The sequence below is a fragment of the Rhizopus delemar genome, genomic scaffold (assembly GCF_000149305.1).
Source record: "Rhizopus delemar RA 99-880 supercont3.2 genomic scaffold, whole genome shotgun sequence".
Classification (NCBI taxonomy): Eukaryota; Fungi; Mucoromycota; class Mucoromycetes; order Mucorales; family Rhizopodaceae; genus Rhizopus; species Rhizopus delemar.
The window spans coordinates 722,056-745,803 of NW_027137828.1; the positions used below are offsets into that span (position 1 = coordinate 722,056).

The following is a 23,748-nucleotide window of genomic DNA, read 5'->3' on the forward strand; positions in this document are numbered from 1 at the left end:
CCCCCCAATGTCTAACCATCTGCTTTTTAATCTATATGTAAAAATGATTATAATTAACCCATGTGCCATGATTAGTGTACCAGACATTTGGGAACGAGTCATCAATCTCAATGCAAATTCATCAGATCAAAAATATATATATCCTACTTATTCAATAAATAGTGTTATATATCATTCGATCGGATATCACAATCAATCTGTTCATCTCAATTGAGTACACATTGGTTATAATTGAATTTATCTGATTCGAGTTATTTGATAGCTTTTGCTTTTTTTTTATATAAGCCTGCATAAAGTTTCCACTATTCTGAGATTAAATATTTCAAATTTCAAATGTAGTGATACCAGAGTGGTTTTTTTTATAAAGGCAATACTTTCTAGAGCAATTCGATTGTTATAAGAAAGAATAGTATAAATCAAAGCATACTTATCATTTGGATTGAGTTTGAATAATACGCGCTTAATTGAACTTACTTCTTTTCTACAGATTTAAATGAGGCTAAACAGCAGCAAGTAAAAGAACAGAAAAGAGTTATTTGGCAAATTCCGTCGTACCCGTGATTAAACTTAATTTCTAATAATCTTACAGGCGATGAAGGGCAAAGAAATGGGTTTCGCTTTGATTAATTAAAGCAAAAAATAAAGCGAAAAAAAGGATAACTAAACAGTTTAAATGAACGTACAAAAAAAGAGGGTAGAATTCTAAATAAATAAAAAAAAGAACTCATTTTAATGATCATCTCTTAGTTGTGAATAATAGACTTTTGGGCCTAGGTCCTTTGACACAAAATAAAAAACCAATAATAATTTTCCCGCTCTCTTTTAGGCATTTTTCTTTTCTTCTTCTTCTTCCTTTCTTTTTAATACAGAAAAGCCATGAATAAAACATCTGACTATTTGTTAGAGTGCGATATTAATTTTTATAGAAATTATGCTTTACAAATTATAAAAAGTAACCCTAAAGCATTTGACTTGGATGGATTTGAATCAGTCTTGGATGAAAATTCATCATTACTTTATCAAAATATACAAAACTCATTTCATCAATTTGAACTGGATAAGTCTTCACAATATGAACTACACCCAAAATATGGACGCTATGTAAGTTAATGGTCATCTTATTATCTATTGCTCATCATTTTATCTAGGTGTGGGACATGGCTGATCAATGGTACCAAAAATGGTCAGTTGTGATATCCATTGAGAACATGTGTAATTGGGTCAATGAAAGTTCTTTAAGATTAAATAGGCTATTCAAGACCTCAGATTGGTTTAATTCACTTTCGACTAAATACCACATTCATCCTGATCATTTACAATTGTTACAAGACATCTGTTGCTATATCGCTCACTGGCATCAATCCAACAAGTCACTCACTTCAAAGGGAATCATCAAACTCAACGCAATCCCTTTCTTTCCTCCTACTTGGTTCACTAATAAATCACGGCAAAGTAAAAGTGAAGGACTAGCTCCATCTTATCTTGCGACTTTTGCTCCACCTTATCGTTTACCAGATCAAAAAGTGCCAGAACGTTGGGATCAAGTCTTTCTGAAGGGTATCACTGTCAATCCGAATCAAAAGGTAGAATGACTATAAGCTTATACACGCCTTAACATCATTCATAGTTCAACCTTGATCCAATACTCACTCATATCACAATACCCATCCTTGGGCTCACCGTACATTATGATGAAGACGCACAATCCAGTAAGCTTATGTTTGTAATGCAAAAGGCCAAGTTTGGTAATCTCGAAAGTCACATTGAAAAAGAAATACCCAAGGACTATTTAAAACCTTGTGAATTAGCGCTAAGCATCACAAAGGATGTCAAAAATCTACACTGGAACTTTATTCATGGCAACATTCATCCTCGCAATATCCTCTTGAATTATGCAGATCATGTAGGTGAATTGGTAGATGTGACATTCATGAAACGAAACAATGATACTAGCACCATATCTTGGGCAGGTCGATGGCCTTATGTTGCACCTGAGGTAGTCTCAACTAGTTCAAGTACTCCAGCTGATATCTATGCGCTAGGTATCATTCTTTGGCAGCTCATCTCAAGGATCACCTTTCCTGATGATGCCCTGGTAGACCCAGACATTTATCGTATTGAACCCATACCAGACGTACTCAAAGAATGGCAGGATATCTACATTGACTGTCTGAATATCGACCCTTCAAAGCGACCTACAGCTTATACAATCCACAGACGACTTACTGATCTTTGTTCACAACTCAAACAGTGTCCCGTGCCTCTGTCGGATATAACTCTGGATTACATCAAGTCAAGAAGAAAAGAGATTGACCAATTCTTGTTTTCTTATCGAAGAATGTCGCCTCAAGAGCTCTACTTTTCTTCTCCGGCACCTACAGCAACAAACAGTGCTGAAAGTCATACGAGTAATAATCAAGAATCAAACAATACGTTATATCAAGTAGGTGATCAAGTATTGACAGCTTCTGTAACAAGGCCCTCTCATCAAAGGTTAAGAAGTTACCCTAGTCTCTTTCAAAGCTTTCCTTCTCAATCATAATTTTCTTTGCATCTTATATAAAGTGTATGTGTCTATTTAATCATTACCTTATTCATTTATGTTGTAAATTAACAACCTCCCCTACCCTTTTTTTTTTGTTAAATAAATCAAAATCAAATTTAACTTGTAAAACAAGCAAGCATTGAAGAAAAATCAATGTTATCCTGTCAAAACTTCTCTTTTGTAACAATTAAATAAATATCCATGACGAATTGATGTAAATAATTCATAATAAACTGAGAGTCTATTGTTTTATTTATGAGCTTTTACGGAATCCTTCGACTTTGTGAGTCTTTAATGTTGCTAAGTACATATCGGCCAAGTGACGGCAACTTTGATCTATTGTAATGATATGTAAGGGCTCTTGTCTATCTATAATTCAAACAAAAACTTACAGTGGTTGACGCCTTCAGTTCTATAGCATTCATCTAATTTTTCTTTAATCAAACGAGCTTCCATGGCCTTAACCCAATCATCACGGATCTTTTGGTTACGGGCAGCATAAACAGCTAAGCTTTATCATTTAGTTTTTTTTTTTGTTGTGCTATACATTAATGAATGATCCACATACCTTTACGGTCAGAAGGGTCAACTTGGTCCAGTGTAGGGACACTAATAAAAAACTTTTAGTTTCTTGATAGTGTTCTTGTTGTTTCGTTTTACCGTTCGAATTGTCTGTGTTCAGGGTATTCCCAAGATTCTGCTGTAGACATGATTAATGTATGAAAATAGTCAAGGAAAAAAAAAAAAGACGCACAAACACACCCAGGCGTGTATGACTTGTTCTCTCAATGGTGGACGGGTGTTGAATGAAAGAGAAAAAGGATGACGTAACAGTTTTTGGCGACACGCTCGTTGCAAAATAAATTAAATTCTCCTGGAAAGTGGAGTATATTGAACAGTAGATCATGCAGTTACATGAAGTCAATACAGAGATGAAACAATGGAAGAGAAAAACGTTGAGCTTTAAAAATCCCATAGTAATACCATGAGTATTACAGCAACAATAAGCTACTTTTTTGAAAACAAAGATCTGTAAAAATAATTATGAGAATAGAGCATTCAATATGCACGAGAACACATATGTCTAATATATTTTGAAAATGGATAAAGTACGACTAACAAGAGAAAAATTGTAAAAATGAAAAATGTGGGTTTTTATGCAAGATAACTGCATAAATGTTCTTTTATTCAACTTGGTTTCCCGAGAAAACCATCTTGTAAATCTATATAGAATGTGTATTTAATTTGCTCAGAACCTTCGCCTATTATCGTCATACCTCGAACACCTTCTCAATAATAAAGGATCAAATAGTTTGTCCCTGAAGGGTTGAGGAAGAATACTATTATTCAAGCGTTTACCAAAGTTCTCATCACAGCAAATTTTATTGAAAAAAGAAGTTTACTTCTTTCTCAATTGAACTAAAGTTAAGATAGTGTGACTATCTACATTATTTTCACTGAATTCAGACGATTTTAAATTTTTTTCAGACAACGTAAACGAAATTTACTGAGCATCTCCAACGGTTCTCTAAACGATTGCTTTTTCTAAAATAGAGATTGTCTTCCAACGAGTCTCTTTTTGTTTAGTCACAAATGGAGTCATATAAAAATATATGATGTGCGTACAGAACGATAGTGGTAAGAGAATGGGCCTGTTTATTGCAGCATTCTTCTTGATCTTGAAGACAATAGATAAACATATTTAAGTACCAATTTCCAAAGTGTGCAGTTTATCGAAATGATTACATGTATGATGATTGTTGTATTTTTATTTATCATTATCGTGAGTGTTTATAATTTGAAGTGAACTGTTATACAATAAATCATACCAACTACTGTACTATGCTTTTATTCGTTATCATTGAATTGATCAATTTTCTTGAGCACAAACTTTTGATTTTGCTTTTTTACCCTATTGACATTGTGATTGCTCAGACCGTTGGCAAGTGATTTGTTCTATATCGCAATCAAATCATTCTTTACTTGTGCTTCTGGCAATAAGCTGAATACATGATATTTATGATCCCTCAAATACAAACAGCTTTTTTCTTTATAAGCTTGTTTGTTGAGGTAATACTAAAATCAGCCATATGCAAGATCTGAAGAACAAGAATACCCATGATTATCAAATCAATGTTCTTGTAAGCATATGAATTGACTATAAATGAAAAAGCGTTATACCTCAGATTGACGTTTTGAAACGAGAAAGGGCTCTTGAAAGAGAACTATTCATCTTTAAATTTCTTGCTTAGTAACCCCACTTATTTACTGAACGCGACTTGAAGTACTAATTCATCATTCTATTCTTGAGGATGTGATCGTTTTGTTGAGTAGAAACAAAAATCATGTTTGTTAAAGATGCTTTGAAATTTTTAGCGATCAATTTGGGAGGATTATGTATGTGGTAGCCAAGAAAAGCAGTATGAAGTCTTCCATCAACCGATCCAAAGAAACCATTTGTCACAACTAGTTCAATCTATCCAAATCGGATGACCAACTCAAAGCAATCTTTGTTATAGTAAGGTTTTCGTGGAATAAACGCCATAAGATTGCTTTGATAACTGTAACTAACCTGTCGACACAGTCATTGCCTTTGGGATTGTTGTGCTTGAAGGAAGAAAAGCTCGCAACAAGAAACCAGTGGTTGACTAATATCACAACAGACTCAACAAATACTGAGCAATATTTTCTAACTAAACCTGTTGCCTCATCAGCATTCAATTCGTTGCTCTCTCTCTCTCTCATTAGATTATCATTCTGATATGTGTCAACTCCTGGTACTAAATGGTTTCAAAAAACTGTTCACTGAACAAGCAAGAATATGAGCAAGTGCACTTATAATCTCGATTGCAACATACACACAGCAGGCTTTGCAATTTAAAGATATTTACAAAAGAATTGATAATTCGCTCTGTTATCCTTGTTGTTGTCAATAGCACTGTTGCTCACCAAGAGAAACATAAGGTCTCAAGCAAAGTTTAACAATCACACCTTTTGAGAAAACCTACTACTTGCATTTTATAAAAGCCTATATTTATAGCTTATACTAATATAAAGCAACAAAAACTTCGTTTAGCTCTCAAAATAATTGATTAGTTATAATGATTAACAGGAATAACCACTAGAAGATAGAAGTTTATCTATTTCAAAAAAAAGAGTGGGGCATTTACTTTCACGTATTTGCAAAAGCAACTGAGGCAATTCATTTAGGTTCATGTAAAAGATCGTTTGATACTGTCTTCCTGCCCCTTTACCAATGTCTCTTTTTCAAAATGACTTGAAGACCACATTAACAAGCTCAGGCTAAGTCATCTGCTTTCCACAGGCCGCATTCCCACAGACTTACGACAAATCGCTATACAGAAGCTTCTAGCAAAGTGAAGAAGAGAAAAAGAGAAATGTTTTTAAAGGATTTACGTTTTTGCCTATGTCACTTTGCGTATTTAAACATAGAATTGGTGTATGGAATAGAATGCAAATAGCAAAAACTGTATTGTTAAGCGTCCTCATAAGCTTATTCAGCATTCCGTAAATCAATTTGACAATCGCTTAAAAGACTTATTTAGTTGCATTGCTATGCCTCTATTACATTTAGCATAACTAAAAGTATCTGAAATGAAAATTTTTTTGACCAATTTGTTCGCCTTACTTTTTTTTTTTTTTACATCAAACTACTTTCAAAAAAGCAATCAAGTTTTATCTAAAGTTCGACCATCTTTTTCAAAAAATTGTTGAAGTAATGATGAAACCGCTATAAGTTCGATCAAAACAAAAACCTATTGCAGCGCAATTGATGAGATTTTGGGCCCAAAACATTGGATAACAAGAATGATCACAACAGCAGGTATTGATGTCTAGCAACATTGATGTAGATTGACATAGTTTACAAACAACATCAAGAGCAAATCGCATCTTTTTGTATATAAACTGAAGACAATTTCTCTTTTAAAGAACACTCATTCAAATAATAAGTTTTTTTGGATCACTAAATATCTTTTTCTTTCTGATCTGATACTTGAGTTATCGCGAATCAAGAAAGATTCCTTTTATTTTTATATTTTATCAAACAATCTTACTCTTAACCTTATTGATCTATAAAGATCTGGTCGTCACTACTCAAAGTCAAATTACTCTATCAAAAGCACTGTTAAACATCCAATTAAGTCAACTAAACTCAAGTCATTCAAGGCTTCAAAACCCAAACTAAACAAATCTACTTTAATTTAATACACCCCAATACCCAAATACTAACATGTTATACTATTTGAACCAAATTTTAGCTGCTGAAGGAATAATGCAACCAATGTGATAACTGACAATAATCAGAAAGAATAAATAAAGCCAATGTTTTAATTGATAACCACAAAGATGATGTTCAAATGCTTGAACCTTAATATTCTTATGGAATGCTTGAAAAAGGACAACAAATTTTCAAAAATGGTTGTTTTTCCTGTGCCTCGAAAGAGTCTGATTCGAGTCAAAATCGTCAAATGGAAAGGTAAAGGTGAATCACTCCAATCCATTTCGTCATCTCCCTTCCTCATCAATAATTTTTCTTTGTCTATCTTCATAGAAAAAACGTGTACTTATTTTTAAATGTATTTGTTAACAATGGTAATAATAAAAAGTGCCTTGAGGAAAACCAACCCGCCTTCTGAGAATAAAAAAAATCGCCGTTTGGTTTTCAATAATCGCCCTGTGAACAAATTTATTTGGTATTGGAACGGCTGTATTAATGAAAAGTATTTGTTATCTTAGTAGCAATCTTTTTCCAGCCAATCTCCAGTAATAGCTTTTTATTTTAGGTAAATGTTACTAGCTCTGCTTTAATATACAATACTTCAAATCATCACTAATGCTGGTCATTGGTCATTTAAATTTATTTGCTTGTCAAATCTACTGAGTTTAATTTCTAGGTATTCGTATTTAAATTCGGCCAATCATAAACTGACAGACAGAAAATCTAAAATTCTCCTTTTGTTTTTTATTCATTTTTTGCTTCTTTCTCATCGTTGAATCATGTCTCAGTACACGTACGACGAGCAAGGATTTAATTTCTATTATTTCCTTATATCCGTACTATCACTTTGCTTAGTACCTGTTACTATACAGTCTTTATATTCTTTATTTAAATCAACAAGTAATTATAAAATTAAAGAACAAACTGAAAGATTAAACTTTTTTTCGTTAGCTTCTAAAAACAAAGATGTTTGTCACTGTCAAACATGTGAAATAGAACGAAAGATTACAAATAGCGTAAAGCCAAGTACAATTAAAAAACTATTAACAAGTCCAAAGTAAGAACAAAAGCTATCAGAAAATAAAAAAAGTTATTCATCTATAAACAACATAGATTCCTCTTCTTGGTTATTGGATGGATTGGTATTGTGCTTTTAACAATGCAAGTAGCCAACGCTGAAATAAAAACTGCTACTTGGGATCCTTATGAAATTATGGGCATTAAAGAGGTAATAAATTAAAATAAAATATATTAAGCTTATCCTCCAATACGTGTTTCTTAGAGCGCTACATTGCCTGAAATTAAAAAAGCCTATAAGAAATTATCACTTGTTTACCACCCTGACAAGGCAAAAGCAGGAACTGAAAAAGAATCTGAAGAGCGTTTCATTGATATCACAAAGGCTTATAAAGTGTAAACAAATTACATAAAGAGAAAAGAAGGTAGTAAAACTAATAGTGTCTTATAGATTGACCGATGAGGATGCACGTAGAAATTTCCTTGAATTTGGTCACCCAGATGGTAAACAAACATTTACTATGGGGGTTGCTTTACCCAAGGGCCTTGTAGAAGGCAATGGAATGTATGTCTTGGGATTTTATGCTCTTGCATTCGGTTTAGGTTTACCTTATTTCATTGTGAGTATTAGACGAACGGATACGACAAAAAGAATTTAACATTAATTGATTGTAGGCTCGTTGGTGGTATAGATCGCGTCGTTTAACAAAAGATAAGATCTTAAACAAGACGATGGGTGTCTTTGTAAAAGGATTAAAGGAAGAAGATAGCTACAAAGATATAATTTACACTTTGTCTGGTGCCATTGAATTTAAGGAAAATGCTGATATTCGTCCCAAGGAAGAAAAGATGTTGAATGCGATCAATGGTTCTATTGCTGAAGAAATGGAAAACCGATTTGGTGAGAAGTTTGATCGTTTGAGCGATAACTCTATTGCTGCTTATCGTCGCAAGGCTCGTACTCTTTTATATGCCTACTTGCTTCGTGTTGATATTTCCAAGAAGGGTGCAAGCAACCAATTGATCAAAGACCAAAAGTTCATTGTAGATAAGTCTATTCATCTCCTTCAAGGTTTCATGCAAATTGCTACCGTCAAACAGTGGCTTAATGTTTCTTGTGCATTGATGGAATTACAACAAAACTTGATGCAAGCTACATTCCCAGGTGAGCCTAATATCAAGCAACTTCCTCACATCACCACTTCCCTCTTGCGCCGATATAATCGTAATAAGAAGACACCTGTCAACACTGTTCAACAATTATCTGCCATGTCTGAAGATGAACGCAAAGGCATGTTAAAACCTTTATCTGATTCTGAATATTTGGATGTCATGGAAGTTGCTCAACGTATCCCTAAATTGGCTGTTGAAAAAGCTGTATTTAAGGTCATTGGAGATAAGATTGTGACAACAGGCGCAATTATTACTTTTATTCTCAAGCTGAGAAATGGCGAGATTGTTAGTGTTGAGGTAGATCAAAAAGAACAAAATGAAGACGATGACGAAGAAGAACTTTTAGAAGAAAAGAAAAAGAACAAAAAGTCATTACCTTTGGCCCATACTCCATATTACGCAGGAGAAAAGAAGCCTTGTTGGTGGATTTTCTTGGGTGATCCTAAAGTGAACCGTATCCTTGTTCCTCACAAGAAAGTCACTGATATTGTTGATGAAGAAACTGTCAAGATTCCCTTCCCTGGTCCACCCAAGCCTGGTGTTTACACTTTCTCTTTGTTTGTTAAATCAGATACCTACATTGGCACAGATATTGTACAGGATGTTAAACTCAAGGTTCATGATCCTTCTGATCTCCCACCTGAAGAAGAAGTCGATGATAGTATCTCTGAACCTGAGGAAGACTCTATTGCTGGTCAGATGAAGATGATGAGAGAACAAGGCCTTGCTTCTGCATTAGCTGGTGGATCTGCTGGAAAGAAAGTTGAAAATGATGATTCGGATTCAGATTCAGACTCTAGCGATGATGATAATGATGCCAATTATGTTACTGAATCAGATTCAGAATAAGCATGTTTAATAAAGAAAAGGATTTGTAATTTTTCATACAGTAGCACTTTTTTTTTTAAAAAAAAATTGCGCTAAGGAAGCTCTCACTAGGGATTATATATAAAGTTTTCTTCTCTTCCATTTAGTTGCGTGCACCCATTATCCTTTTTAAGGTACTAGTGCCTTTTGAATATTCATTTATTAAGTACTCTATATGTTTGAGCTTTGAGAAACTATACATTCCTTTGAAGGAAGTTGATGTCATTTTTTGTGAAACGTTGACGCGTAGTAATCAAAACAATAAAAATATTTTTTTTTGATTATAAGGCAAATATTGTATCTTATACTGAGTCTCAGCTGGACTTATCTTCAAAAATAATGCTATAATATATATTTATAAGAAACATGAAAGCCCAAGACATAGGCGGATGCTTTTTCAAGAATAAAAAGCGAACAGTAAAATAATTTATATATAATTGCATAATGTTTCTTAAATAAACCATGTTAACTTTTATGCTGAAAGTTTATTACAACACTAAAAGTTTTTTTTCATGAGAATAGGGATTACAAAATTCAAGTAGTACAATAACCTTTCGTGATTGGAGTACTTTTTGCCTTAAAGAATTAATATTATATATTCAATTTTTAACTATCGCGAGCTTTTAAATAATGATATTAATACATATCTAACCAAAGCGCTGTATTTAAGATATTTTATTCAGTTTTTATGAATCTGAAATGCTTACAGTGATTAAGATTTGAAATATAACTTTATTCAAATCAAATGAAAACAATAGAAGTAAGGTTAGAAATCATGATATAATACAACAGAAAATTGTAATAAAGCATGCTTGTTAGTTCATTAGCAATAACTACAATAATAGCGAGATACGGGAACAGAGAAAGAGGTGAAGGAATGAAGCTAGTGCCAATCATATAAGAAATAATGAAAATACTGATACATACAACTCAGTGAAAAACGTTAGATTTATCTCCCAAAAAGAAATAAGACTTGTTCCGCAGCTTTTGAAATTAAAAATTTGGAAGTTAACAGCTTTGGTAACGTTCTCGAAGTTATCAAAATTGTATATGCTTTGGAATGATACTGATTCTTTGATAGAGTGATTTAATCCATAAAACATTCCAAAAATTTTTTTTCTAAAAATTGCAATATTATACTATGATAGCAATACGATGGTGTGGCTCTCCTCAGCTATTAGAATTTTTGTTACTTGGCTTTTCTGTTCTTAAAAAAATATAATTACATAGTAATAATACAAATATCAATTTAAGGTTGTGGATTTTTGATTTAAAAAAATATTATAATTCCTATCTATCGTATTTTTATATTTCAAAATTTGTTTGAACTATAAAAAGGAAGTTCAATACGTTCTATCAATAAAAATTGCATAAGAACCGTACTTTATCTTTTTTAATATCAGCCCCAAATAGAAACACGAAAAACCCGTATTTGCATGTGAAAAAAAAAGAAAAAAACGCAAAAAAGAAGAGTATTCATTGATCATTCCATCTGTTTTCTACTTAGCAATTAATGTTATAAAGTAAGGTTGTACGTTTATCAAAAAAAAATAGCTTAGAGTTGCATTGTCAACATCTATTTAGAAAACTTTTTTATTTTGTGTCGTGAACAATAGGGGTAGGTTAAAACTTTTCCGTGTGACATTCGTTACACACGGCATTCGGAATAGATCTACCCCCTATTTTTTTAAGCAAATTAAAAATAACATTTACTTTTATAGCAAAAGCAAAGAAACGAAAAGAAAAAGGATCTTTTAATATAAAGTACAATCAAAGTAAAAACAAGTAGTTTTTTTAAATCAAAGGAATGAATTTAATAAAAAAAAAAAGGGGAGGCTGTAGGCCTTTAAATTCTACGTATCTTTTATGCAGAAAACGGTTGTACAAACAAAAAACAAGCAAACGACTACCTTGTCTACTAAGATATAGAGCTCATTTAAAAGTATAGAAAAAACTATTATTTAAAGATTTAAATAAGAGGACCAAGTATAAAAGAAAGATTAATAGCTATAATCAAACAAATAGCCTTTTTTTTGCATTTGCTTACTCGTTAGTCTAGAATGGCTTTGCCCTTTTATTTACCATCTCTTTATGGATAAATAAGTTTTTAAAGTTCTTGGAGATCTAAGAAAAAAAAAAAGAAAAATGCCTCATCAAAAATGTGAAAAAAAAGGAAAATGACTCATCAAGAACACGAAAAAAAAAAAATATTTAAAGAACCCTTTTGCCAAAACTTTTTTCTTTCTTTCTTCATCAAACAATCAATCTTCTCCAAAACTGATGGCCTAAATACTTTGTCTTTTTCAAACCTAATCTTGGCTCTTATGGTCTTTTGTCAGAAACTCCTCTTCTTAAACAAAATCTTTGCTACTTTTATACTTCAAACATCTCTCTCTCTCTCTCTTTGGCCTCTTAAAATCTCTTATCTGCTATTAACTTGGTCTTTAATCAACGTTCAAACATATGGCCCACATAATACATCTATTCTCTGCCTCTTTATATGGTCTCAATTAACATCAAAAGTTGGTGTGCTCTCTTTTGTTTATCTTTCTATGGTCCTTTTGGTTTCATTTGGTGCTAAACACATCATTCCATTGATTTCGATGGTTAAAAAAGAAATCGTATCTTGGCCTCATAAAATGGTAAAATTGTTTTTTATATAATTATTTTATTAACATTCTTGAAATAGCTTACTCTGCCTGTCTTTGTTTGCCTTGGTCAAGATTCCTTCTTTGCTGCTCTTTTGGCTAAAAAGTAATGTTCATAATAGAATTATCCTTTTTATTAATTATTATTCTAGTTCAATAGTTATTCTCTTCTGTGTCAATATAAATGGCTCCTTTAAGGCTGCCTCTGTACTTGTTTTCTGTGTGCATGGCTCATTTGGTAGCAATCCTTTCTTGTAAAAGCTCTCTTTTGGTAGTCTCTTTATTATCTCTGTACTCTCTTCTCTTTCTATCTCTTTATGACCTCTTTGCTATGCTTCTAAAATCTGTGGCAGGATGGGACGATGATCTGCTGGAACTTGTAAGCTCTAAAGAGGAATGCGAACTCAAGTAAAGTAGCACCCGCTCTGTTCGTCCAAGTGACATACGGAAGATGTCTTAACATTCGAAGTACAGACCCGGTCACACTTTGCTTGAGAGAGGGTGATCCCTAGAAACAGGGTATATCTTTCGCAGAACATTCCAGACATAGACTTAGAACCTGACAGTGAACGGAACGCCCTTCGGGGTACCACTCATATCCTATAGACTTGAAAAAGTGTTTATAAGAGTAATTCAAGGGTGATTCTTTATTATTTAAAAAAAATACTATCTTAAAAAAAAAAAACTATACTTTCGAAAGAGGCTATTTACAAAAAGGTTGCTACTCATCCATGGTTTATTATTTATACAATTTTAATATCAATAAATTTTCGTTTTTCTCTGTTGACGACTTCCATTTAATTTTCCACATAACTCCCTTGTCCTTAAAAACAATAATTTTAATGAATGCAAACATTCCCATAGTATTTTCAAATGCTACTATCATACAGATGTAATAAACAAAAGAAAGTATCTTTTCTTGTATTATAATTCCAATAACAAATGATTACTATGATATTTGTTTGATTTTGCTTAATAATAGTTAGATAGTAATAACTGTAGATTGTACAAAATGTCCATGCCAATATCTTAAGTTTTATTTTTGCTCATGATCAAACATGTTCATAACGTTTTGGAAATTAAAAAAAGAAAGATATATTTATTCTGCTTATCATTTATCGTGTATTAGAAGAAGCTTGCACAGTATTATTTATAAAAGCCGATAAAACATTTTGAAGAGAGCAGTTGTTTGATAAAAGCTACTTATAGTTTTTAGTCTTACAGAATTGGCGTTCTCAAAATAAAACGTTCTTAACTTTCAAAGCTAGCTACGTACTGCATATCATAATAATCGTCTTCAACTATAAAATGTCTCGCATCTACAAATGATAAAAAAACTATTTTATGGCACCAAATGAATTCTATTCATTTCGATTTGGAAATTATCTTTTCTTCTATTTCGCTTCCATGTAAAACAAATAGAATTAGTATATTTTAAATTTCAGAGCAAAAGCATAAGTACATGCCAACTTTTTTTTTTTTGCCTTTAATTACAGCTTTTAGCATAGAAGATGATGTAGTCTTAGACAAGCTTATTTTTCCAACAGGGTAATGCATTACAAAGATTGGCAAGATTAAAGTAGCAAAGTGGAATCTCTTTTTTGTATTACAATTCAATATTTATACAATAAAAAAGAAGGAAAAATAAACCTGGATAAACTATATGGAAAGTTTTATCATCACTTACTATCCTGTTCTATATTTCCAATTATTATTAGACATGTTTAGTTTTTTTTAGTACTTTTCTTTTCAGGTATGGGAAAACTGCATCCTTGATTCATAGTTATCGTTCTTTGGTGAGCTTATTGGTGTACAACATATTTCATGAATTGCAATAGAAACACAAATATCCCCCTTATAAATGAGATCATTTATTTTATTTATATTTCTGTAGTCTTTCTAAATGTATTGCGTTCATACATATATACTGTATGAAATGACACTTAAAAATAAATTTTTCAAATTTTTGCACAATTTTTTAACAGTTAGATCAAATATAAACAAGATAATACCTCACCCTCTTATCTTTAGCTATGATTACCCTAAATATTTTATCCAACATGCTTTTGCTTAGGTAACTTCTTGATAGCTTCTTTGCTTTGCTTGGCTACAGGAAGCCTATATATCGTGTTGAATGTAAAAAAGCTAGGTCATTAACAAAATTATTTCTAAATTCTATGGAAACCCTTGCTACATTTCAAGTTTCTTGGTTGAATCAAAGCAAATAAAGTATTATATTGTAATTATTTACGTTTTCTAGCTAAGGTCCTTGCTATAAGCGCTTAATTAAGTCTGAAATTGCATTATAATTATCAAAGACAATTGTTTATAATCATAAGGTTGTATTTTATTTAGTGTACTCTTGTATTTTCAGTATAACAATAAGGGATAATGGACTGCCTAAATGAGCTCCAGTCATTTCACTCATCAAATACGGTTTATTGTACTTTGACTAATCGGATAGCTTGTGATGGTGATATAAGCTAAAGTATATGAATGAAAACATTGTAATAAATAACTTTTGTAAACTAGTAAAGGATTCGGAACAAGTTCATTGTTCAGACCTACCAATTTCAAACATACAGCAATTTATCTCTGTAGAGCACATTGTAGCTAACCTTACACTTCAATTACACTACTTGTATTATTATCTCAGAAGAGCATCCATGGTTTTATATAATTCATTACGCTATTACAAAGCTTTAGGAAATACAAGCAAACCTTTCTTTCATTACGCAATTTTATCAATGTTGAGTTTCTTATTATTTACATATGAATGATTTTTAAGAGAGTATAATAAAATAGTTTAAAGATAAACATTCTATAAAATCCAAATTGTTCTAGAGAGGCACAGAGATTTTTTATTCTATAAATCTGACATTTTCTTTTCAATTGCAGAATCAATCTGTTCTAATGAATTTGAAAACTGAACTTTTTTCAAATCTCTAATAATTGACTTTGGTAAACCCAACTGTTTTACTTTTTCTTCATTCTCTACAATCTCTTTAACAGATAATTTTTGTGTTTCTGTAAACTTCTTTGCAAGTAAATTGATAACTAATTCCTTTTTAAGATCTGTAGGTCCGTCAATATATTCAATGACTGCCATGGGAGCATTATCACCGTATCTTTTTCCGATTCTTTGAATTCGAGTGTATCCTCCTTGTCTATCGGCAAAACGAGGTGCAAGTTCATTAAATAATTTCGGTATCGTCACATCACGGCTCTAATTTTGTATTTATTAATTAAACAAACGCAGTTTTCTTTTTCTTTTCATACGTTAAGATAGCCAAGTGCTTGCTTTTTAGCTTCAACATCACCTCTCTTGCCAAGGGTGACCATGGCATCAGCAATGGGTTGAATTGTTTTAGCTTTGGCAACAGTTGTTTCAATACGTCCATGTTCAATAAGAGAAGAAACAAGATTTCGAAGTAAAGAATTTCTGTGTCCACTTGAGCGGTTTAATCGACGTACGTGTTTTCCGTGATGCATGTTGAATAATAATAAAAAAGTAGTGCTTAGAACAGGGTCAGGATTTTTTTTTTCTTTTTTACTTTCCGCACTTGATGTGACTTTACTGCTACTTTCATCTGCAAGTTAGTTCCTGCAAAATTGGGAGAAACATTTATGCATCTTTTGAAGCTTAATCATCAGATGAAAAGATAAGGGGATTAACTATCAATAATTCATGTCTTCATTTCTTGAAAACGACATAAAAAAGTATAGTAAATTTGTCAATGGTATTACGTATAGAATGGCTACAAAATCCAACTGTATAGATTTAGAGCAATATTCAATTCCATTGGCTTATCCAAACTCTTAATGTACCTGTTAAAAATGTATATACAAGTATAAGCTATATTTATTATTGAATTGACCTTGATAGTCGGAGCAAAATAATGATAAAGAAATAAAATTTTCTATTTTTTTTTTCTTTTACTTTTCTTTAGAATGGAAGGACTATCACTTGGACAATTATTCAGCTTTGGACAAAATCTCTTGACAGAGTTAGAAAACACCTCGCTTTCAAGTATTGACCCTGAATACCAACAAAAAGTAAATCAAGGTATTGCCTATTTGAATCAAGCACAGGCACTTGTTGCCAAACTTCACTTATTCAGTGACAATGAAATTATTGATGACATTAATACCAATGACTTGAAGTTTATATTAATACCAGCTTATCTTGGTGACTTGACCTTAAAGTTAAACGGGAAAGATAATAGGGCCAATATACTTGAGCAAGCCAAGGTATTTTTTTTTTTACTTTTACTTTTTTTTATGTCTCATGTGTGTATACTTTAGACATTTATACAAAATTTCCTCACTACTTGTCAAACACATGAACTTGTCAATAAAGAAGATATCACTGTGATGCAGCAACTTGAAGTGAATAAAAAACCTACTGTAGCACAGCAGCGAGAACAAAAGATAGCAAGATATAAACGCGAAAAGGAACTTAAACAGACAATTCAGCAGTTGCGTCAACAGTTGGATGGAATCAAACAAGATGATGAAGATCGCGATGTGGACGAAATGGAACGAGATTGGGTACAATATTTAATTCAGTTGGAGATCATGAAAGCATTAGAAAATTGGAATGCTATTGAGCAAGAGATGGTCATGTTGAAAGAAATGGAAATTATGCGAGAAATGATGCAAAAACGTGGTCAATCTTCCACTACTCTCGCTGCTGTCGATCAAGTTAACAGTAGGGCCAATTGGGGAAGAGATAAGCCATTGCTGAATAAAGAGGGCCGGCCCCTTCAACCGTTTGTGATTACTGGTAAACGGGAACAGTTGAAGAATCAAGTGTTTGGACCAGGCTACAACTTACCAACAATGACGATCGATCAATACCTTGAACAAGAAATGGAAAGAGGAAACATCATTCAAGGAGGGTGAGTTGAAAGAAATAATAAAAAAAAGGTAAATCATTGAAACTCTCTGTAGAGGTGAACCACCTGAAAAGGAAGAAATTGATGATAATGACTACGAAGCACTTGATGCTGAAACAATGAAAAAGAGAGAATGGGATGAATTTGTTGAAGCTAACCCAAGAGGAGCAGGAAATAGAGGCAATAAAGGATAAAATTTAGCCATTACGTTTTCTTGTTTGTTTGTTAGATTGCTCCGCTGAAAGAAAAAATTCTCTGGTAAAATAAAATAGAGAAAGATTGTTATTAGTGCGCTTGTTTGAAGTATACATTCAGAGCAAGCATAAAACAACGTGTATCTTGTTATACCTTCTATTTTTTCTTACTGTTTTTTCTTGGATTTGGTGGAACCACTCTCAGATGATAATATCTGATAAAGCGTTTAAATTATTAATTCTCAAATAAAGCTAAATCCTATAGGTATTTGCTTATTTGATAACTTAAAAGATGAAAAATACACAAGAACAGTAGTCTTATTAACTATGATTTATTCTTTTGATAAAACCCACTGCTTATAAACATTTTGATGAACCTGTTATCGTTAATCAAGCTGGATTAAAAATATATGACTAAAATGGAAAAAACGCAATAAGCAGCCACACGCACAAAAGAAAAAAAAAAAAAAAAAAAAAAAAAAAAAAAAACTTTTTAAACCAAGAAAAAAAAGCTTATTTTTTTTTTTTTTTTTTTTTTTACTTTCTTTTATCCAAATGAGCAACTACGACATTGAACGCATCAAGAACCTTCTCGGTACTCATGAAGACTTCCCCAAGAAGGTTTGTAAAAATATATATATTAAAATTATGGTTATGTTGAGCTTACACAGCATGGACATGTAGGGTATCGTCTTTAAGGATATGTTCCCTGTCTTCCAAGATCCCACAGCTGTTGAGGCTCTCATTTCCAACATTGTTCACCACATCAACTCTACCTACAAAGAAAAGATTGATGCCGTTGTTGGTCTTGATGCTCGTGGTTTCTTGTTTGGTCCCTTGATTGCCCTTCGTTTAGGTGCTGCCTTTGTGCCTGTCCGCAAGCAAGGCAAATTACCCGGAGAATGTGTCCAAGCTACCTATGTCAAGGAATACGGAGAGGATGTTTTCGAACTTCAAAAGAGCTCTCTCAAAGAAGGTGCTAATGTCGTCATTGTTGACGATTTGATTGCTACTGGTGGTTCTGCTGCTGCTGCTGGCCAACTCGTCAAGAAGTGTAATGCTAAGACTATTGAATACGTCTTTGTTATGGAATTGGACTTCTTGAATGGTTCCAAAGCTTTGGATGCCCCCGTTTATTCTTTAATTCATTTGTAATTTTTTTTGTATGTATCTACAGTAAAAATAAAAATTGGATCCAAACATATTGTACATGATAATATGATGTTTGCATTCAAATCTTTATCTATCTTTTCAATGTACAGGTATTTAGCTGTCTAAGATGTATGGTCTTTTCATGACATAAATAGAAAGAACAGCTTTATATACTGTATTAGCGAAATCATTACACTTGGCAGGAATTACTAATTCATTTTGTACTTTTATACCCAAAACAGAGCGGTGATAGCCATGTATCCTACACATATAGTTCAACAAGACAATCTTACAAAACAGAGTTACAAAAAAAAAAAAATCCTAATAAGCCATTTCTTTTTTTTTAAAATCAACTTCTTTAATCAGCATATGTAGAACATCAAACTCTAAGAGCTTGGATCGTTTTACCAAAACCAACGCCAATCCAATCTGGACAAGATTTACTCCAAGTAAGTGAATTGACTTCGGCATCGGCAACATAAGCCAAGAGTGGATCCTGTATAACACGAGGAGGTTGATGATTGTAACGTGGTTGGTTTGCATAATAATTTCTATTATTGTTATCAGGTTGATTGATATTCCAAACCAAAACTTGAGAATCATCTCCACCTGTAGCAATCTGTCCGGATTCATTGGGTGACCAAGAAAGACAGTTGATGCTTCCACTATGACTCTTGGATAACTCGGCAACGGGTGCACTTGGGTAACGGATATCTAATATCTGAACAGCAGAGGAGTCCATATGAAATGTGGCCAACAAGTTTGAATTCATTCGACTAAACTGCAGACGCAATAAAGGTACTGAATTATGCATTCTGTTGTTCGTGTTGGGTGTAGGTTGTGTTTCGTATAAAATTGTAGAGTGTTCCAAGGACCTTAGATCAAAAAGTCTTACAGAACCATCTGCACCGACACTAGCAAATGTATCGGCTGAGCCATGCATAAAAGCAACATCATAGACATCACTATCATGTGCAATCAATTGAGTCTTTGCTTGATTAGTTTCTACATTCCAAACTGTACAAGTAGTATCGATACTGGATGTTACTATTAAAGAAGGATCTGTTTCGTTCCAATCAAATGAAGTAAGTGGTGCACAAAAATCAGATTGCTTCATCTATAAACCAAAGAAAAGTTATGATACCCTACAACTATTTATATTTTAACACGTTACATTGACCAGCTCTGCTTTTTTAACTAATTGTTGTGTATGTACATGGTTACTATTTCTTGTCGTGATGCTATTGGTAGAACCATATCGCGGATCATCCACAAGTTCCCATATTCTCAAGATGTCTCCTGTTGTAGCTAAAAGATCGCTGTTTCTTGCATCTGCCTATTTATTATATAATTTATATATGTGACTTATATAGATCAATATATGCTTGTCTTCTTACTTTTCTTGGTTCCCATAATACTTTAGTAATAGGATAATACGAATCAGCCTCTGCTATTGCTGTAAAATCACTTCTTGAAGATGGAACATTATCAAGTAAATCAGTACGTGATATAACTTGTAACTATAAAAATCATATTAAATTTAAATAACTTTTTGTGATATATTCTTACTTTATTATTGCTATCTTCAATAAAACTACCAATAGCAAGTCTAAAACTCTTTTGTTCAATAGGTGTCTTACACCAATCTAAAGCATATATTGACCAAGGTGCATCATATTGATATATTTCTTTTGTAGGTGTAGGATGCATTGTATCAGATGTATTTCGGTAAGGATAACTATTATGTTGTCTTGATGTATCCATTTACTATGATTATTTAAGAAGCAAAAAGAAAAAGAAAAATAAAAATAAAAAGGGGAGATAGAAAAAATCAATCAGTTGTACAAAAAGTGTGTATTCTCATCATAAACAAGCGGGACAAGAAAAAAAAATTATACCGATTTGGGATGAATTGTTTTTTTTTAATGTTTATTAAAACTCATCAAATAGTATAAGGGTTAAAAGTGATGCAAGTATATGAAATAGTGATTTATAAAAAGATATTAGCATAGAGAATTGTAAGCAGATAGTTTCAATAGTTCCTTTTGGATGACAATCTTATTCAAGATAGGAGTCTGTTTAAAGATTTATTGCCAGTGGGCTTTTATTTTAACCATCAATCATTTTTTACCTCTTTAGTATGCTTATCTTTGGCGTAAAAAATAAACTTTTGTTTTTTTTATATAGTTTCTTTTAAATTCATAAACCAATTACATACATAACCTTGATGTTCTTTGAATGTGATAGTAAGAACTTTTAAGAGTATCAGATGATTTATATGATTTGAAGAACCTTTTTGCTTTGCTTTTGTCGAATATATCTTTCTGCTTTCTATTCTTTCCGGGATCGCTTAAATTTTCAATGAATTTAACATCTTCGATGGTATATTGATTTTCTGTATCGCTTTGTCCTTCAATTCTGCTGTTGTCTTTCAAATCCTTTTGTATCTGTTCGATTGAAAGCGGCCCTTCTTTTGCATGACACATTGCTTTTTGTTTATTGCTACTGCTTTCTTGATCACCGCTTTCTTCAATGATTTGCTCCAAACTTATTTTAGCTTAATTGAGAAGATATTTAGTGTTTGATTTGTAGATCATCCCATTGTCTTCTTTTTGACAAAATATCCTTTACAGTTGAAAATAACAATATTAACATCTGATTTTGCCAGTGATGTCGAGGTATTTGGTGAACAGTGTGATGAGTAAAAAAGTATCCTAGAGTAGCCATAGGATCTAGTGTTGCTTTATGAAAATGGTTTGATACAGAATCAGCAGTCAACAGAAGACATTGTTTGCCCCAGAGTTTGCAATTTTGAGTAGAAATCCCTTACTAGTAGTGGTAAATTCATTTTGAAATATAGCGCTGGAAAAAAATTTGGTGACAATAACAAGGACAATGGACAATACTCTGTAGCGCTTAGAGACATTAGACGAGTAACGCAAAAGCCTGAATATAAAATCTTGATTTACCTGATATTAGATTTCAATTAAAATTGGAGGTAAGGGTTCTGTTGACGCGTAAACCATGTCCGATCGACTACCATCAGGAACTCCTTAACAACCGTATATTGCAGCAGATACACTTTAATGAATGCTTTTTACCTTATTCGCAAATACCTACTTTTACTGACAAAAATGTATCAAATGTTGTCCTCTTCATCTATCAACATTTCTCAATACTTTTTGTTCAAAGAAGCACTCCTGAATTCTGTAATAAACCTTTGGTCAATATTCCAGTTTGTAGACAAAATATAGTTTGACACTTGGTATTCCAATATTGCTATTCATTATAATTGTGGTGACTGCAATATATGGATGTTTAAAGAGATTCTCCAAGTACTTTTTCGGATTTTTGTTCGGAGTATTCTATTTTTTTTTTTTTTTTTTTTTTTGTGTACGAATAATACGTGAAAAAGGTGTGTTTCATGCATAAAGTCTATTTTGATTTGGAAAAAGATGTTGTTATGGTAACATTGTGTATCCAAGCTACAAGGCCGATTAACAACAAATATTTTTTAGTAAAAATAATTGAACATGTATTTAATACTTTTTTTATCATTCCTTTATAGCAAAAGAGAGCTATTTTTCACGTGTGCTTTAAGAATACTATGTTTGTTTTATTATTAGATAAATGTCTAGCACAAGCATATTAAAAACCCCGTGATTAAAGATTTTCAGGAGACAAACAAGTAGCATTAAACTTTCATGTTTACTTTTTGTCCAGACCTTGCGCGCTGATCACAAGCCAAAAAAGAAGTGAAAAGGATTTGTACCTTTTGCTATACACAGGATAATGTAAAGTATACTTGATACGGTAATGCGTCACAGATGTAACAATAGTAGTGTGAGATATTATTAAAAAAAGAAGTCTTTCCTTTACACTATGAAATTTTTGATTTATTGTCGTCATCGCCAACTTCATCATTTTTATTCTCTGTTGTAATAAATCTAAGAATTAAGTATCGAGCCCTTTGGACCGATTGTGGATAACTCTGTCGCCAAGAATTTTTCAACTACATTAAATATCAACAAAGATTTAAGATTGCCCAATACTTACCGCAGCAGTAGCAACAGCAATGTAATGGCATCCACAGATCTTAACCGATTTTTTTTTTTTTTTAAAAAAAAAAAAAAAAAAAAAAAAAAAAAAAAAAAAAATTTTTATTGGGTTTTGGCAAAAATCGTTCTCAGATACAATAAGTATCTCGTACATGTCTCATTTCTTTCATCTAATATTGAACTAATTATTTGTCAGGTAGTTTTTATCACTGTTGCCAGTCTGTGGTAGAAACTCAATTACAGCAATTTGTAGTGAATAACATGTTGATCCTAGCATGCTTTATTCTTAATATAGATACGAATGGTTCAAAAGAACGCTAAAAAAAAGGATATAGTATAATTTCTTTACCAAATATAAAAGTCCATATTCTTTACTCTTTTTGCAAATACAAAAGATAATAAAGCAAACAATAAAAAGATATTTTATTGATATCATCTACAGCTCCTTTTATAGTAATAAAACCATTATGCTACAATCAATCATGGCACAAAAGGCTCTAGTATAGTACACTATTTTACAGAGCAAAAGATAAGCATCTTGTAATTCAAAAACATTTTTCCGATAAAGCTGCCAAGAAGAATGGTGGATTCAATAATGAGGCATGTATCTTTGAAATAATGAATATAAGCTTTGTTTATGACTAGAAGAACAGAATCTATATATTATACACAAGTTGGCACTATATATTAATTTTACAATATCTTACATTATATCCAAAATACTAATCTTTCAGGTAATCGTGACCTGTTATTTCAACTGGACTGCACATCACCTCCTACACTTTCCAATGAAGGAAGCTCGGTCCATTCTTATTCTTTCAAAGGGTAAATGCTTCACTGAATTATATATGGCCATGAGCAGTGCAACAAGGTCCTGAGAAAATAAAGATAAAAATGCAGTCAATATTCATCTTTCTGACCCTTTTGTTGTATGAGGACTTTATCTCTAATCAAAT

At 32.3% G+C, this 23,748-nt stretch overlaps 10 protein-coding genes across 10 annotated transcripts; 5 read left to right on the forward strand and 5 right to left on the reverse strand.

Moving 5' to 3' along the window:
* Nucleotides 1-876: 876 nt before the first annotated feature.
* Nucleotides 877-2,542, forward strand: RO3G_02490 (uncharacterized protein; the record flags this gene model as incomplete). The annotated part of the gene is made up of 3 exons (XM_067657081.1): nt 877-1,101; nt 1,149-1,583; nt 1,628-2,542. 3 exons carry the CDS (start codon nt 877-879, stop codon nt 2,540-2,542), a joined length of 1,575 nt encoding a protein of 524 aa, XP_067513182.1.
* Nucleotides 2,543-2,914: 372 nt separating this feature from the next.
* RO3G_02491 (uncharacterized protein) lies at nt 2,915-3,255 on the reverse strand (the record flags this gene model as incomplete). Its single annotated transcript, XM_067657082.1, has 3 exons — nt 2,915-3,051; nt 3,114-3,154; nt 3,206-3,255. 3 exons carry the CDS (start codon nt 3,253-3,255, stop codon nt 2,915-2,917), a joined length of 228 nt encoding a protein of 75 aa, XP_067513183.1.
* A 1,577-nt stretch (nt 3,256-4,832) lies between these two features.
* RO3G_02492 (uncharacterized protein) lies at nt 4,833-5,133 on the reverse strand (the record flags this gene model as incomplete). Its single annotated transcript, XM_067657083.1, has 2 exons — nt 4,833-5,011; nt 5,118-5,133. The coding sequence occupies 2 exons, from the start codon at nt 5,131-5,133 to the stop codon at nt 4,833-4,835; spliced, it is 195 nt and encodes a 64-aa protein (XP_067513184.1).
* A 1,849-nt stretch (nt 5,134-6,982) lies between these two features.
* RO3G_02493 (uncharacterized protein) lies at nt 6,983-9,824 on the forward strand (the record flags this gene model as incomplete). Its single annotated transcript, XM_067657084.1, has 6 exons — nt 6,983-7,043; nt 7,737-7,842; nt 7,899-8,013; nt 8,068-8,198; nt 8,254-8,422; nt 8,478-9,824. 6 exons carry the CDS (start codon nt 6,983-6,985, stop codon nt 9,822-9,824), a joined length of 1,929 nt encoding a protein of 642 aa, XP_067513185.1.
* A 2,342-nt stretch (nt 9,825-12,166) lies between these two features.
* RO3G_02494 (uncharacterized protein) lies at nt 12,167-12,748 on the forward strand (the record flags this gene model as incomplete). The annotated part of the gene is made up of 3 exons (XM_067657085.1): nt 12,167-12,484; nt 12,532-12,596; nt 12,643-12,748. The coding sequence occupies 3 exons, from the start codon at nt 12,167-12,169 to the stop codon at nt 12,746-12,748; spliced, it is 489 nt and encodes a 162-aa protein (XP_067513186.1).
* A 2,608-nt stretch (nt 12,749-15,356) lies between these two features.
* On the reverse strand, nt 15,357-15,982 carry RO3G_02495 (uncharacterized protein; the record flags this gene model as incomplete). Its single annotated transcript, XM_067657086.1, has 2 exons — nt 15,357-15,716; nt 15,770-15,982. 2 exons carry the CDS (start codon nt 15,980-15,982, stop codon nt 15,357-15,359), a joined length of 573 nt encoding a protein of 190 aa, XP_067513187.1.
* A 459-nt stretch (nt 15,983-16,441) lies between these two features.
* RO3G_02496 (uncharacterized protein) lies at nt 16,442-17,582 on the forward strand (the record flags this gene model as incomplete). The annotated part of the gene is made up of 3 exons (XM_067657087.1): nt 16,442-16,741; nt 16,796-17,391; nt 17,444-17,582. 3 exons carry the CDS (start codon nt 16,442-16,444, stop codon nt 17,580-17,582), a joined length of 1,035 nt encoding a protein of 344 aa, XP_067513188.1.
* Nucleotides 17,583-18,137: 555 nt separating this feature from the next.
* RO3G_02497 (adenine phosphoribosyltransferase) lies at nt 18,138-18,737 on the forward strand (the record flags this gene model as incomplete). Its single annotated transcript, XM_067657088.1, has 2 exons — nt 18,138-18,203; nt 18,267-18,737. The coding sequence occupies 2 exons, from the start codon at nt 18,138-18,140 to the stop codon at nt 18,735-18,737; spliced, it is 537 nt and encodes a 178-aa protein (XP_067513189.1).
* Nucleotides 18,738-19,113: 376 nt separating this feature from the next.
* RO3G_02498 (uncharacterized protein) lies at nt 19,114-20,444 on the reverse strand (the record flags this gene model as incomplete). Its single annotated transcript, XM_067657089.1, has 4 exons — nt 19,114-19,851; nt 19,951-20,070; nt 20,132-20,254; nt 20,304-20,444. The coding sequence occupies 4 exons, from the start codon at nt 20,442-20,444 to the stop codon at nt 19,114-19,116; spliced, it is 1,122 nt and encodes a 373-aa protein (XP_067513190.1).
* Nucleotides 20,445-22,614: 2,170 nt separating this feature from the next.
* Nucleotides 22,615-22,953, reverse strand: RO3G_02499 (uncharacterized protein; the record flags this gene model as incomplete). The annotated part of the gene is made up of 3 exons (XM_067657090.1): nt 22,615-22,746; nt 22,791-22,829; nt 22,945-22,953. The coding sequence occupies 3 exons, from the start codon at nt 22,951-22,953 to the stop codon at nt 22,615-22,617; spliced, it is 180 nt and encodes a 59-aa protein (XP_067513191.1).
* Between the last annotated feature and the right edge of the window lie 795 nt (nt 22,954-23,748).